Source organism: Petaurus breviceps, unplaced genomic scaffold (genome assembly GCF_028583685.1).
Source record: "Petaurus breviceps papuanus isolate PSGF00001 unplaced genomic scaffold, PetGlider_PUasm1.0 90466, whole genome shotgun sequence".
Lineage (NCBI taxonomy): Eukaryota > Metazoa > Chordata > Mammalia > Diprotodontia > Petauridae > Petaurus > Petaurus breviceps.
In genome coordinates this window covers 2879939-2895655 of record NW_027187260.1, presented here as the reverse complement: position 1 = coordinate 2895655, position 15717 = coordinate 2879939, and the positions used below count along the sequence as shown (strand labels likewise).

Sequence of the window (15717 nt, the reverse complement as noted above, 5' to 3'; positions counted from 1 at the left end):
AGGTAACCTCTACAGTCCCTTCCACCTTTAAGCCTAGTCTAGTCTATGCCCATTGGTACCTACTGAGTTCTGAGCTGGGCATATATTCTGGACAGACTTCTTCGGAAGCCACTATTATTCAACAGATCTAGGTCCTGTTTAGTGTGAATAATGAATTCTCTCCCTCCCCTTCCCGCCCCACTCCCCCCAAAGTGGTGGCATTATTTGAATTCAAACTGTACATTTCCACTGAGCTAGGATGAATTACCAAATGTTATGTAACCATAACTTTGAATATAATTCAAATTCAAATACATCCAATTCAGGGGATTCATTATTCACATTAATCAAACCTAGTTCTAGCTGGGTATGGAATTCTCTGTAAACATCTAATAATGCCTCATCGCTATAAATCGCATCATCCCACAGTGTTTTACACAGAGTGGATGTCTAATCAGTATTGCTTTAAGAAGGAGATAGACATGACTCCAAAAATATAAATAGATGAACAAGAAAAAACTTCAGTGTAATTTTAAAGACCGCAGTTTTCCTCTTTAGTCCAGGGGTGGGGAACCTGCAGCCTCCAGGTCACATGTGGCTTTCTACATCCTTGGGTTTGGCCTTTTGACTGAGTCCAAATTTTACAGAACAAATCCTTTTATTAAGAGGATTTGTTCTGTGAAGTTTGGATTCAGTCAAAGGGCTACACTTGAAGACCTAGAGGGCCACATGCGGCCTTGAGGCTACAGTTCCCTGCCTCTACAAAGAGGAGAGAAAATGTACCTCCCTTTCTTCTTTGCAACATTGGAGACCAAAGGTATGGACCACTGTGTATAGTTCAGACATGGTTGATATTTTGTTAGTTTGGTTGAACTGCTTTTTTTCTTTCTTTTTAAAAAATTCTTTGTTATAAAGGATGACTTATAACAAAACCATCCCTTACAACACTTATTTTCCTTTCCCTTATCCCTATAAATGGATAGGGAAGAAGAAAGGATGTATTCAGAAATGAAGGTGACATTAAAAAGTCTGTTTTGAATAAAGGACAAATAAAATTAATAAAAACAACAAATAAAAATTTGTTGACAGATTTGAATTTGAGGAAACAGACTTTAACTTGATAAAACTCAGTCTTCCAGAGAGGGCTTCCCAAACTGGGATTTTAACCAAGTAAATAGTTTATAAATTAATCCCAACTCATGGCACCCACACATTCTCCTTCTGGAGGTAAAAATGAAAAGATGTAACCTAGTGTAGTAGTAAATGTACTGGCACTGGAGTCCCAAGGTCTGGGTTTGTTGAAAATTATCTTTATATGTACTTGGAAAAAAATACTATTAAGGAAAATTTATTTTAAAAGTCTGGATTAAAATCCTACCTTCTACATTCTGTCCATGTGTCTTGGCACTAATTATTTTGACATTCCTGGGCTTTAGTTACCACAGCTCCAAAATAAAGGATTGGATTAGAGGATCTTTATGGTTTCTTCCAGTTTTCAATCCTACATTAAGCAATACCTATGTGTGACCTTGATCTTACCTGGAACCATAGGAATTGGGTAGAAGACTCAGGATACTTCCTAGCTGTGTGACCCTGAGCAAGTCACGTAACCCTGTTTGTTTCTTCATTTGTAAAATGAGCTGGAAAAGCAAATGGCAAACCATTCTAGTATCTATGTCAAGAAAACCCCACGTGGGGATCATGAGGATTTGGAAAGGACTGAAATGACTTAACAAGAAGATTCATGTGCCTCAACTGGAATTTATCACATGGCTGACAAATATGGCAGCCTGCACCCTCATGATGATGATAAACTCATGTGGGTTCCTCTTTGGCCTGAGAACTCAGGGTTCCCAGGCTGACATTCTTAAAATCAGTTGAAATACAATGAAGTCAGTGTCTGGCTTTTCATGGGGTGCAGTGAATTTTGACTCAGAGGACATGGGTTCAGATCCCATTTCTGCTGCTTATTTAGCTATGTAACTTTAGGAAAATTGCTGAACCTCCCAAGGGGCCAATTTCCTCATCTGTAAAATGAACACAATGGCCTTTGAGGTCCTGGGATCCTGTAATATTTTTCAAGCTCTGAAGGGTAATACTAGAGGAGGGAAATCACTTAAGTACAGAGGGGCATCACCTTTATGGCTGCTCGACACTGGAAATCTATCTTCCCAGTAGCCTTTGGGATAACAACTGACACTCTGTGGTCGAAGGAGAATGGGGATGGGAGAGTAGTGATGGCTTGCTATCCCTAGAGCTTTGCTTAGTGGCTTAGCATGATTTCCCTGGCTTTATCAGTGAGCATTCCATATCACACACTGATTTTGCCTGGCCAATCTCTTTCTAGCCAGGGATGCTGCACATCCTATACTTCTGGTAAACTCATATAAACTATATTTCTCACATGTGAACTTCTGTAAAAAGGCTGTGGTTAGTGGGATGAAGGGCTCTGTGCTTGAGATCATCTAGCACTTTCTGAGAAATAAGTTGTAGAATTTAACACTGTAAGCAACAAGAGGAAAGGGAAGAGGTTATATTCAATCAAAAATGTGCTTAAATGGGGGCAGCTAGGTGGTGCAGTGAGATAGAGCACTGACCCTGGAGTCAGAAGGACCTGAGTTCAAATCTGGCCTCAGACACTTAACACAAAAACTAGCCATGTGACCTTGGGCAAGTCACTTAACCCCAATTGCCCTCCAAAAAAAAAAAAAAGCAAAAACAAAAAAAAATGTGCTTAATCCCTAAATCTTGCTTTCACACCCTGACATTCCTTCTCTCTTCTCCCTATACCATCTTTCTATGAACATCATTGTTTTCTTAATTTTAATCAATCTTAACAAAAACCTAGGATTTTGTCAGACAAACTTTCTTGCTATCATTGTTTCACTGGAGCAGATCCTTCAGGGACTGGGGTTTTTTTGTTTGTTTATTTTTGTTTGTTTTGCTTTTTGGAGGGGGGAAGACAAATGGGGTTAAGTGACTTGTCCAAGGTCACACAGCTAGTAAGTGTTAAGTGTCTGAGGCTGGATTTGAACTCAGGTCCTCCTGAGTCCAGGGCTGGTGCTTTATTCACTGCACCACCTAGCCAACTTGGACTTTGGTTTTAATGTGTTTGGAACGCAGAAGAGAAAAAGAAATCAGTGTTTTTCCTTCACTCTCTCCCCCTGCCCCCAATCACTCTGTACTTGATGAGATACTATAGAACGGTATGCCCCCTGCTTTATCACCCGTTATTTTAAAAACACCCATTGGAGCAACACAAGGCTTAGCATGCAGTGTGGGCATCCTCACAGCAGGGCTGGCAGACCATCCTGCAGATGTTTTGCTGAGAATCAGAAAATCCTAACACTTTGCTGTGGGATGGGTGTGCGTGGCATCATTTTGTCTACCTGTGTTAAGAAAAATGCCCTTCAGCTCAGGAACTTTCTTCCTTCTCCTTAAATCATTTCTGTTTCAGGAAATGAGGCAGCTGTGGCAGTCATGTGGGGGGGGGGAGGTGTAAACAATTAAGCAGTGTGACACTCCACAGGAGCACAGAAATACAAACAACAAATAAAAGGTATTTTTTTTTCTTTAAAAAATGTTGCAACAAAGCATCCTTTTGAATACTTCCTCCATCATGAGACTGGTATTCTAACACTTTTTGGCCATCTGGAAAATAACAGGTTTTAGCAAATGCAATGGATTCATATTAGTGTTCCATAAATATAAATACCAACACTTCACCTTGGATGGTCTATAGGACAGAAGGCCTACTTCACCTACAGAATAAAGAAATCTCCAGAGAGCCCAGTCTGGCTGTGAGTCTTTCTTTGAAGAGTTTGGGGTGGCTGGCTACTAATTTGCCACGTCCAAATTACTGAATGTCTTTTATCTTCAGCCTTACTTGGGACAGATATTACCCACAATGAAGAAAACTGTCCGAAAACCAAGAAAAGATACTCCCTTTGGAAACCCATTTCTTTCTGAATGTGGAAAGGGGATCAGTTCCCCTTTCAGGAGCCCAACACAGATTCTTTTTTTCCTTAGACTGATTCAGCCTAAACCGGAATCCAGAGATTGTACAAAGCAGGTTTTAGAAGCGAATTTACATAGTATGACATGCTTTCAGAGGAGGCAGAAATTACTCATAACAATAATTCAATGGGATGTGTAATTCAGTAGGATTTGTATGGAATTGTTCAACTTCCCTCAACATGGAGATACATTGATTATCTTAATCCAAGAACTTGAAAGGGTTTCCCCTTCCCTTCTTGGACTATTGGCATTGGCAAAATCCCCAAGTCTCATGTGAAAGAACTCTTGAGTTAGGCAACCCCACTGCTGTATCCGAGGAGTACAAAGTCAGGTGCTGTTACCTTGAGGATAAATAGGAAAAACAAAGACCTCTCCCCAATCCCCCAAATCTCTTCATTTACACCCCACCCCCTAGAGTGCATGGTTTCCTCTCCCAAAGGTGCAATCGAATAATAAACATTTTGATCAGGCTAAGGTTCTTCTTCCATCAATGGGATTTCTGTAAAAACAAAATAAAACACAGAGTGGTGCAGTTAAAAATGTGGCAAAGAACAGGAGTTATTAAGACCATTAAAAGGTCAATTATTCAAAATGAATTTTAGAATCAATGGGTATTGAAATCCCTTTCCCCCCCTTCTGCTTTATTTGTCAAAATGTTTTCACCACAAATGGTATATAACTTGGCATTTCAATGTGTGACCAATTAGACCAGGCGCTCTTTACATGACATTCATGGATCCCCAAGGAATCTAAGGATAGATTCTAAGGAGTCCATGAAACTGGGTAGAAAGATATTTTTCTAATTGTATTTGTATTTCAATATAAGTGGTTTCCTATGTATTCTTATGTATTTTATTTTTATGCATTTAGCAACATTATTCTGAGAAGGGGCCAGTAGGCCTTAACAGCCAATCAGAGGGGTCCACCACAAAAAATTAGTTGAACCCCTGACCTAGACTGATCCTACCATGGAATTTTAGAGCTGAAAAGGAACACTCAAGTTCCCTCTGCCCAAAGGGAAAACAACTGTCACCTTACAGGCTGTTCATTCATCTGAAGAATTCATTACATTTTGCCATCTGCCCAAGTAATCAACTGAACTGAAAGGCTATGAGATACCTAGCTTGAGGATATTTTATTCAAAATATCGATCCACCAAGAATGCCACACTAAGGTATTATTAAGAGATAGGCTTGCCAATCAAGTTTCTTGGCTTATTCAGTGGGGTGACCTTGGGCAAGTCACTTCTTTCAATTTCTTCAATCTGTAAAATTGTTGTACTCTTTAAAGAGGCCTCAAAGCTCTAAATCTTAGAATGGTAAATGAGTCATCATAAGAAGAGCAAAAGAAGTTACTATAAGGGTAATGGCCCCCCTTTTCTTATAGAGACAGTGGAGTTAAGTGGCTAGAAGGCTGGTCTTGGAGTCAGATGGACCCAGGTTCACCTGCTTACCTCTGACACATACTATCCATGTGACCTTAGGCAAGCCACTCAACTTCTGAGCATCCTGGGTAACTCTAAAGTTCTAAGTTGCATATAAATGACCTGTCTGCATCAGTGGAGAGAGATTTCACACTGGAATATCCTTTGAACCCATGAAATCATAGGTTTATACCTCCTCCCCAAAAAGAAAAAGGACCCCCTAAATTTCAACTAAATTCCTCCTCTGATGCTTTATTGAGGCACAGAAGTGACTCTATTGACCTTAAAAACCTTGTCAACAGTATCTGTCAAACTGCAAAAACTGAACACAGGTCCAGTGGACAAACAAGCTCACAGACAAACTCCGTGTCTTTCTTCTGAGGACTAGGGTACATGATTTTAAAGAGGAAAATTATCACAAGTCTGACCACCAGAAGACAAATTATTTTGGTCACAGTGACTCATAAAGAATCATCTTCTAAGATGACAATCTCACTACGGTCTACTTTCTAGATTTATTTCGCATTTCCCTTTACACATTCCATGTTCCAATCAACTGGCCTTGTTTTGGCATTCAATCTCTTGACTCTATGCCTTCATACAGATTTTTCCCTATCCCTGGAATGCACTCTCTCCTCATCTCTTCCCAACAGAATCCTAACCTTCCTTTAAAATTCATCTCAGGGCAGTTAGGTGGTACATCAAGTAGAGCACCAGCCTTGGAATCAGGAGGACCTGAGTTCAAGTCCAGTCTTTGACACTTGACATTCTTACTAGCCGTGTGACCTTGGGCAAGTCATTTAACCCCAATTGCCTTCCAAAAAGCAAAACAACAACAACAAAAACAAAAAAACAAAACCTCATCTCAAGGGCTATTTGGAAGCATTTCCTTATCCTCAGTTCCATTTCCTTCTTCAAATTATTTTATTTATTTATCTCCGTAAATGTTGTATGCCCCCAGTAGAATGTAAGCTCATTGGAAGGAAGGGAATATTTATTTTGTTTTCTTTGTAACCCCAGTGCCTAGAATAATACCTTGCACATAGGAGGTATCTATTCAATGTTTCCTGAATTGTTTATTTGCAGGCATGGAATCTGCACGGGTTGAGGGGATGAATTCATGATCCCTGAAGAACTGAAAGATATTGTAGTACAGTGAGAGATCCTCTGGATTTTGAGTCACAGGACCTTGGTTCGAATCTTAGATGTGCTATTTATTTACTACCTATGTGACCGGGGACAAATCACTTGACCTTTTACATCTGCAAATAAGGGGAAAGGAAGTTGGATGACATTACCTCTAAAGTCTCTACCAGCTTTAAATCTGGATCCCATAAGTACATTTCTATCCCCCGCCACAATCATTCAGAAGCATAAGAAACAGCTAAGCTAACTTCTTCCAAAACTCATAAGCAAATATTTTATGCCTTTTCTATTTGTGCTTCCTCCTTGCCCAGCTATTAATCCATCTTTTTTTTTCTTCCTGTCCCTTCCCTCTCTACATCCCAGCTATTCCCTTCTCTCCTTTTCCCAGTCTTGTTATGCTAGGAGAATTTGAACTAAGATCCTTCTGACACAAAGGCAGGCTCTTTAGTCTATTTCTGTGATATACCTTTATCTGGTTGGCCCTGCTTGTGAGGGGCAAAGCAGGTCCTAGGAAGCTGACAATAGATTATATGTGCTCTAAATCAGGGCATTGCTTAGTTTTCTATTGTAAAGGGTAATCACCTGTGGCTTTATTGCCTATGATTTGATAGTGGATGACAGCCCATCAAAAGTGTTGGCCTAGTTCCATGCTAGGAAATGTAATTCAAACATATTTGGGAGACTGAGATCCATTTTCATTGGCCTAATACCTACTTGTTAATTGATTGACTTGAGTACTGTTGGTTTTCATTCTGAAAGGACCTAGTATTTTAAATATCTACAATTTCATTGCTTTGGGTGTTGCCTTGAGTTTCTGTGACCAAAAGAACCCAAATGAAAAGCTGGTGTCCAGCCTCCTGGTGATACACTTTGTTGAACTTAGCTCTGTCGATAACAGAAGCCTTTCTAGCTTGTTATGACCTGCCAGAGATTTTGATTGACCAGGTTTGTAGCCACACCATCATAAAGCATCAGAGAAGAACTTTAGTGAGGCATGGAAAGACAGTTTAAAATAAGCAGATAACTTTTGACAAGTAGATTATTTAATAAATTGCAGTAGAAAAAAATGATGGGGCTGGGAGTCAAGAGACCTGAGTTCTAGTCCCTTCTCTATCATTAACTTGCTATGTGACCTCAATGAGTCACTTAACCTCTTGGTCATTCAACTGTGTCATCTGAAAAATAAAGGGGTTGGACTAGATCAGAGGTATCAAACTCATGGATGGCCCTGGCAGCAAAACTCTCCAGTGTAGCTACAGCTAGACTGCAACATAATGGGGGCATTTGTTTGTTCATTGGTCTGTTTTCTTGAGGCAATCAGGGTTAATGACTTGCCCAGGGTCACACAGCTAGTATCTGAGGCCAGATTTGAACTCAGGTCCTCCTGACACCAGGGCAAGTGCTTTAGACACTGTGCAACCTAGCTGCCCAGTAGGACATGTTTAACAAAACAAATAAAAATACAATACAACACAGATAATGTTAATTTGTGGTTTTCTAAGTCAATATAAGCCAGGCAGGGATCCCTTTTTATTTGAATTTGATATCACTGAACTAGACGATGCTTTCCAGCCCTATATCTATGATCCTATAAGACTTGGACTGGATGGTTCTTAATATTCCTTTCAGCTCCAAAATTGGAAAATTCTGTGAATATATTCATTGCATTGCTTTGTTTTTTACTATTAACCAATGCTCAGTCTTTACCCATGACATGAATACATATGGCTTTAAATTGTTCTTCACATTCTGTGAAATGTAAAACAGCTTCATGAGAGAGACAGTTTGGCCTAGTGGATAGTGAGCTGGCCTTGCGGCCAGCCCTGAAGATCTGGGTTCCCATATTTGACACATATTGGCCATGTGACCCCTGGGCAACCAGAGCTCTAGGCAACTCTCTATGGCTATAAGTTTCAGAGAAGGTGCTGACCTGCGTTGGTAGGGGAAGTTTCTCACTGGGAGCTCCCTTGTGGTCCGCCAGGATACCGGTGGAACTGGGGAGAGGCATGAATTAAACACCCCACATTCCCACATTGCCAGCTGGAACTGTCGTGAGCAAAGAAGCTATGGCGAGGACGTGGGGCGGTTGAAGTTAACTTTGCCCCGAGTGGGTTGATCTGGGACCCAGCTGTGGGCCCTATGGGCAAGAAGAATATGAAAGCAGTTTTTAGAATGTTGGCAAGAGCACCTGAGACCCCAGGAACTTCCTTGCCCTTGGCTTTTATCTGCCTTTTTCTTCTAGAACTCCATTTTGATTGCCTTGGAAAATGATTGTACCCGGGGAAAGGGGGAATTTCAAATAAATCTTTATTAAATGGACTGCTCATTTGAACCTTCAGGCTTTGAGTAATCCATTTCACAAGACATGGAACCCTGGGCCATCCCTAAACCAATCTCAGGTCCAGTCCTTGCCCCTATCCCTCTTCTATGGAAACTTAGTATAGATACATATATAGCCATTATATGTTCATAACACACTACTGTGTTTTTCTCTCACCTGACACAAAGGCATCCTATTCTTTTCCCAAATAATATTTTAATGAAGTTTTTGGAATTTTTTTTAACATGATAATCTAGGCTGTATACACAAAGACAGAATAGTCCCAACTCCAAACCTTCTGCCCTGAACTGTTTGGCATTCTTTTATAGCTCCTGAAAACTTAGCTAATTGGCTTATTTGTGAGGTGATGAGAATCATTCATCATCATAATTAGTCTTTCCACTGTACTCAGAGAGAAGCAATTTGTGCTGAGTGAGTGGGAAGCAGGCTGATTTGGAGTATTGCATTTTGGGGCAGGGTAGGCTATGCAAGGAAGAATGTTTTTTTGAAATGGGTTGAATTTTGTAAGGCTGGCTCATACTACAGAGAAAAAGTTTACCATCAGCAATATCGACGCTTGGGCTGGTGGACACTTCCTCTACAGTGGTGCTGTCCCCCGTGGCTGTTCTTTCCGAAACAGGTCGTGCTCCTGCTTGGCACATGGATGGTGGATACAAACTCTGGAGAAGCTCTGAAGAGCCTGATACGCTTTCACACGTTTCACCCTCCCCCGGCAATGTGTCTGTGTCCCCTGAGCCAGGGTAGGCTGGCGGGCTCTGATCTTCTGCTGGCATGGGGCAGCCCTGGCCCACAGAAGACAAGTATGCTGGGGCTAAAGCGTTCAAGCTGCTGCTCACAGCTTCATCGTAGGAAGGCAACATGACAGGTACTCCATCCACCACCACAAAGTCAGGGTCACTGCTGGAGCTTCCTGAGAGGCCCCTGGAGCAGAGAGAAACACAAGTGATTCTGACATCCAAAATGCCACCAGGAAAGCACAGGTGAGGTCCCACAGAGCATCATGACCCGAGTTCAAATTTTACCTCTGAGATATCAATAACCAATGACTTATATTCATGCAGCCCTTTTTGCAAAGCACTTTCTATATATTATCTCATTTATTCTCATTATTATTTCCTCATTAATGACAGAACTAAGGGGGTGGGGGCATCACTGAGCTGTAGTTACCTTATCTGTACAAATAGGAACAGTAACCCCTATAATATCTCCCTTAAGATGTTGTTACAAGGATCAAATGAAATTAGGTCAGTAAAATGATCTGTAAATCTTAAAAGGCTACATAAGCATGAACTGTAACTGTTTCATCAGGCTGCCTGCTCCCAACCTCCCTGAGATATGATATTATCATCAGTTCCCTAATTTATAAAATGAAACAGCTAGATTAAATGGCTTTTAAGGTCCTTTCTAACTCAATTCTGTGATCAAACGATCTTATGATTTTCAAATATTGTCCATTCACAGGTCAGTGGAAATCTGTTAAGCTAAAATCCTGAAGAATTTCATAGATCCAAAGCAAATGGCATAAATACACTTCTCAAAATTTGCTGTTGTTGAGTTGTATCTAACTCTTCATGACCCCATTTGGGTTTTTCTTGGCAAAAATCCTGGAATGACTTTGCCATTTCCTTCTCCAGCTCATTTTACAGATGAGGAAACTGAGGCAAACAGGGTTAAATGACTTGACCAGGGTCACCAAGCTAGTAAGTGTCTAAGGCCAATTTAGAACTCACAAAGATGAGTCTTCCTCACTCCAGACCTGGTGCTCTACCCACTATGCCACCTAGCTACTTTGCCTTTATATGTAAATGTTGCCTCTCCTGATAGAATATAAGCTCCTTGAGAACAAGAATTGTTTCATTTTTGATTTTGTATCCCTAGTACCTATCAGTGTCTTGGCCGTTGTAGGAGCTAAAATAAATGCCTGCTGTTTATTGAGGCATAAAAGAAACACGTTCTCCGGCTGCAGATGGTATCTGTTGCCTTCCAAGAAGGCATACAATTTCTTCTCCCATTGTTGGCTAGCTTGTCTCACACAATTTCACGTTCCTTTGGCATCTACTGAGCCCTCCATTCTTCCTCTTAGTCCTTTTTTGACTATAGGAAACTGATATGTGCTTCAATATGACATAGCGGAAAGAACAGTGGATTTGGAGTCTGAGGATCTGAGTTTGAATCCTGTCTCTATTTACTGCGTGACTTTGAAGCAAGTCATGGATTCCTCATCTATAAAATTAAAGGACTGGACTAGGTGTTCTACAAGGTCTCTTCCAGCTCGAAATTATGGTATATGGGAACCTACTTACAGGGAAATGCCGGTAGTTTTTTCTGTTTTTGTTACTTTTCATTTTGATAATTGGTCACGTAATGCTGGCAAACGAGCAACCCACTAATTTGCCAACGTTGGGCAGGTCTCAAAAACAAGTCTAAGGCAACTTAGGCAACACTTCCCTTTACCAATTATGTTGGCCTGCCCTCTGGTGGCTAAATGAGTAACTAAAAGTTTTTACTTGTATTCTATAAATCTAGTGCATTGCAAGAAAGAACATAATGAAAAATGATTAGCATACACCCCCCCCCCCCCCCCCCGCCCCCGCCACTCCTGTCTCCCTTTATTTTGTTTTATGATATGGTTTCCGGGAATATATTAGGGTAAAAAGAAGGGGATGCCTATAGAATGAATCTTGTTATTTCTGGTTATGAGGGGAGAGGGTTTTGAAAGGAAACCAATATCCATGGGTTTAAAGGATATTCCAGTGTGAAATCTCTCCCCACTGATGCAGACAGGTCACTTATATGCAACTTAGAACTTTAGAGAGTTGCCCAGGATGCTCAGAAGTTGAGTGGCTTGCCTACGGTCTCACAGGTAGAGAGTAACCCAGATAAGATTTGAACTCAGGTCCTCTGACTTCAAAGCCAACATTTCTCCTACTGTACCATGCTACTTCTCCCTCATACCCCTCCTCAGAACCAACCCTTAGTCAATTGTCTTCTCTTTTTCTGTCTCAAGGTGGCTGGGCGAATGACCAGACAGTGGAGGGGCTTTGTGATCTATGGAAAGTTGAATGGTACTGACCTGGGGAGGAAATGTGTCTTGAATTTGGTCTGGAACATCCTGGCAAGAATGACCAACAGAAGCACCAGAAGAACACTGGTTGCTGTGAACGCCACTATTTTCCATGTTGTCAGTAGGGTCTCATGGGGATTGGGCCAAATTTGCTCTGTTACAGAAGAGAACACAGCAATACAGCAAAACTTCCTTCCAGATTTGCAAGAAAGCTATCACAGACAAGCAGGTTTGTAAAGGTTCCCTTTGTGCTCATTTGCTGGATTTATTGGACAAACTGAAAAGCTCATGGCAAGTCTACTGCACCCCTTAGGGTTCTGCAGAGATAATGGTTGACAACCACCCAGCACATATTACACCACATTAGATGCCACATAACATTTTAAAATGAATCTACTAAGTGAGATTTGCCCAGAACTCAGACGGGAAGCAACAACATTGTACTTCTATGCTAGCTAACTTGGATAGAATTTAGTCTCATATATTCTTCCATTCAAGCTGCCCCTGACTCTCTGGGATTCTACTTATCATGCAAGGAAATCTCCCCTATCCACTACAAGGAAATCCATTCTTAACAAAGGTTATACAGAGTTCTCTTTATTTCAAGAAACCTTTAAGTAAAGGCAAATTATAGGAATGTGGATTTAGAGCTGAAATAGACATTCCTTAGAGGACATCTAGTACAACCTCCTCATTTTACATTTAGGGAAACTGAGCCCCAGGAAGGCTAAGTAACTTTGCCAAAGTCACATGGATATTAAGTAGCAGAATTGGGACTGGAACCTAGGATCTCTAACTCCAAATCTTGTGCTCTTTCCATTGCATCACATTGCCTTCTAATATTTTTCTTCATGGGCCTTTCAGAATTATCCGACTTATACCATCCTGTGCCATCACCAGTCGTCCTGACTTTTGTCTTACCACTGGACTTCCATGACGCTAGAAGAGAGTGTGAGGCTAACTTTGTGCAACTCTGCCTCACTTAAATCCAATTCACTCTCAAGTCATGACATCACTCATGATGTCACTGGTCCTCTTCAAATACAAACAAAGAACAACAAAATCCTACCCTTGGGGCTCAGTTTGAATAGAACACATTCATAATTCCCTGGATAGATCATTAGTTTGATAGCAGGGTCTGTTTTATTGTCATTTTTGCATCCTTAGTACCGAACATAGTTCCTGGCACATAGTAGGCACATAGAAAAGTTTCTTGATTGAATGACTGATAATTTTGATGAAAAGAAAAAAAAAAGTCTCCCAGGAGCAATGCAGTCCTGATACCCTTTTTACCTGATTTTACGCAGAAGACTTGATAGGAAGGAAACCATTCTCCATACTGGCAGGTGATGTACTTGTAGTCACTGGTGAGGCTGTAACCAGGATCACAATAGAACTCAATCACAGTTCCATGATTGAATCGGTCACAAGGCCTTGGATGGCAGATATAGTCTCCGTGACTCACGATAGGTGGAAGTGGACATACTTAGAAGAAAAGAACAAAATGTTCAGTATCTGTGTTCTTGACTTATGTAAGGCCACGCTGGCCTGAAAAAATGAAATTAATTAAAGACACTCTTCTAAATTAGTTATCAGATTATAGGGTCATTACTTCTTCTCCAGCTTAGTCAATGGAAGGTCAGATGGGAAACACATTGAAATATTCTGAGCATGCAATGCTGTCATGTAATGTCAAGAAGCAAATCATGAAAGAGATTCTTCTTACAATGCAGAGGATATACCTATTAAATAGATGACATCAAGTTGCTGTATTAATAATTCATGGTCTTGCATAAGTAATGCAGAAGGGAACGCATATCCTAAGCCTAAATCCTGCTGCTATAGCTATGTGAGAGACTGGGGGGCCATCTAAGATCACAAACCCCTGGTCTTCACGTTTTCACTGAAATGCCTAATCACAAGTGTTGTTAAGTGTTTAAGTGACTGGGCAAATTACTTAACCTTCTTTCCCTCAGTTTCCTCATTTATAAAATGAGCTGGAGAAGGAAATGGCAAACCACTCCAGTATCTTTGCCATGAAAATCCCAAATGGGGTCGCAAAGGGTCAGACAATTGAAAAACAACTGAACAACAATAGCAATTCTCTAGTTTAAGGTGCCTTGGATTGTAAGGCAGGAAGAATTATATTAATAGGTGGCAAAAAAGATATGATATTGGATTCAGAGTCAGGAAAGCCTGAGCTCAAATCCTGCCTCAAACACATATTAGCTATGTGATTCTGGGTAAGTCACTTAATCTTTCTCAGCCTCAGTTTCCTCACTTGTAAAATGGAGGGGGGGGGGGGAATAACACCAACCTTCCAGAGTCACTGTGAAGTTCAAGTGAGATAATGCATATGTATTTAAATATATGTGTATTTAAACCCTAAAGCACCATATAATGTTAGCTATTTTATTTTTAATAGTAGTAAAATGGCCAGAGGGAAAAAAAAACACTCCAAGCAGTTGCCATGGCCTTAGTGTTGTCTGGTGGCCTTATATTTTGTGGCACAGAGAACTGGCTTTACCAAATAGGTACAACAATCAGTCAATAATCAATGGTCATTTTTAAGTGCTTACTATGGGCCAATCAGTCAGTCAGTTAATAGACATGTATTAAATGTCTACTATGTACATGCCAGTAAACAAACTGTATACAGGATACATTGGAGATTATCAAGGAAGAAGATTTATAAGAGGGACTGGGAAAGGGCTCCTGTAGAAAGTGGGCTCTTATTTGGGACTTGAAGAAAGCCAAGGAAGCCAGGACAGAGAGATGAGAAGGGAGAGCATTCCAAACATGGTAAAAATACATGGAATAGAGCACTGTTGTGTCCTGTGTAGAGACTAGCAAAGAGGCCAGCGCACTAGACGGCGGAATAGGAGGGCATGCGTAAAGTGTAAGAAGACTAGAGAGGCAGGAGGGAGACGGGGTATAAAGTCTTGTGCCAGGCACTGTTCAAGGTGTGGGAGCTACAAAGGCCAAAGGGGGACAATACTTGCCCTTAAGGAGAGGGCAAGAGGGGAGAAGGGCAGAGCAGTATTCATAGAGAAGTAAGCACAGGAGATGTATAGAAAATAAAGACACAGTGCCTTGTTTTGATTTTGACTAGGAAACACTAACACCTGGGGACAGTTGGAAAGGCCTCTGGGAGGAGGTAGCTTATGAATCAATCACACCCTGAAAGAAGCTAAAGTCTCTGCCTATTGGTGGTGAGAAGGAAGAGCATTTCAGGTACGGGGGCCAGCCAATGCAAAGGCACAGAGATGGGGGACAGAACGTCACATACAGGAGGTGGTAAGTGGGCCCACTTTGCTGGAGTACAGAGTGTGTGAGGGGGAGTAATGTGTAATCAGCCTGGAGAGAAAGGCTGGAGATAGATTTGAAGGGCTCAATTGCCAGAGGAGTATGTATTTGCTCCTAAAATTGATGGAGAACCCCTGATGCTTCTAGGGTGGGGGTAAAGCTCAAGCTGCTTTGGGGCATTTTGCACTGATTGTCGTAAAGATTATCTCAAATTCAATGTTCTCTGCCTCCAAAAAACAAAAAACAAAACCAAAAACAACTCACACTTTTTCCCTCAAAACCCACAACTCTTCCAAACTCCCCTGTTTCTGCTGAGAGTTACCATTATCTTTCCAGGCACCTAGCTTCACTTCCGCGAAGCCATCTGTCACTCTTCATTCTTTCTCACCTCAGATACCTGATCAGTTTCCAAGTCTTGTCTTTTCCACCTACACAACACTT

At 41.0% G+C, this 15717-nt stretch overlaps 1 protein-coding gene across 2 annotated transcripts in view; it reads right to left on the bottom strand.

Moving 5' to 3' along the window:
* Window positions 1-3519: 3519 nt before the first annotated feature.
* SUSD4 (sushi domain containing 4) overlaps window positions 3520-15717 on the bottom strand; it is a 230965-nt gene continuing 218767 nt past the window's right edge. The window contains exons 5-9 of one of the 2 annotated variants that reach the window (XM_069062605.1): window positions 13264-13455; window positions 11980-12124; window positions 9445-9827; window positions 8496-8702; window positions 3520-4495 (exon numbers count right to left, since the gene is read on the bottom strand). In XM_069062605.1, the coding sequence (XP_068918706.1) occupies window positions 8518-8702; window positions 9445-9827; window positions 11980-12124; window positions 13264-13455 (905 nt within the window). In that variant the 3' untranslated portion in view covers window positions 3520-4495; window positions 8496-8517. The remainder of the gene's footprint in view (window positions 4496-8495; window positions 8703-9444; window positions 9828-11979; window positions 12125-13263; window positions 13456-15717) is intronic. The other variant, XM_069062606.1, reaches the window with a different exon arrangement.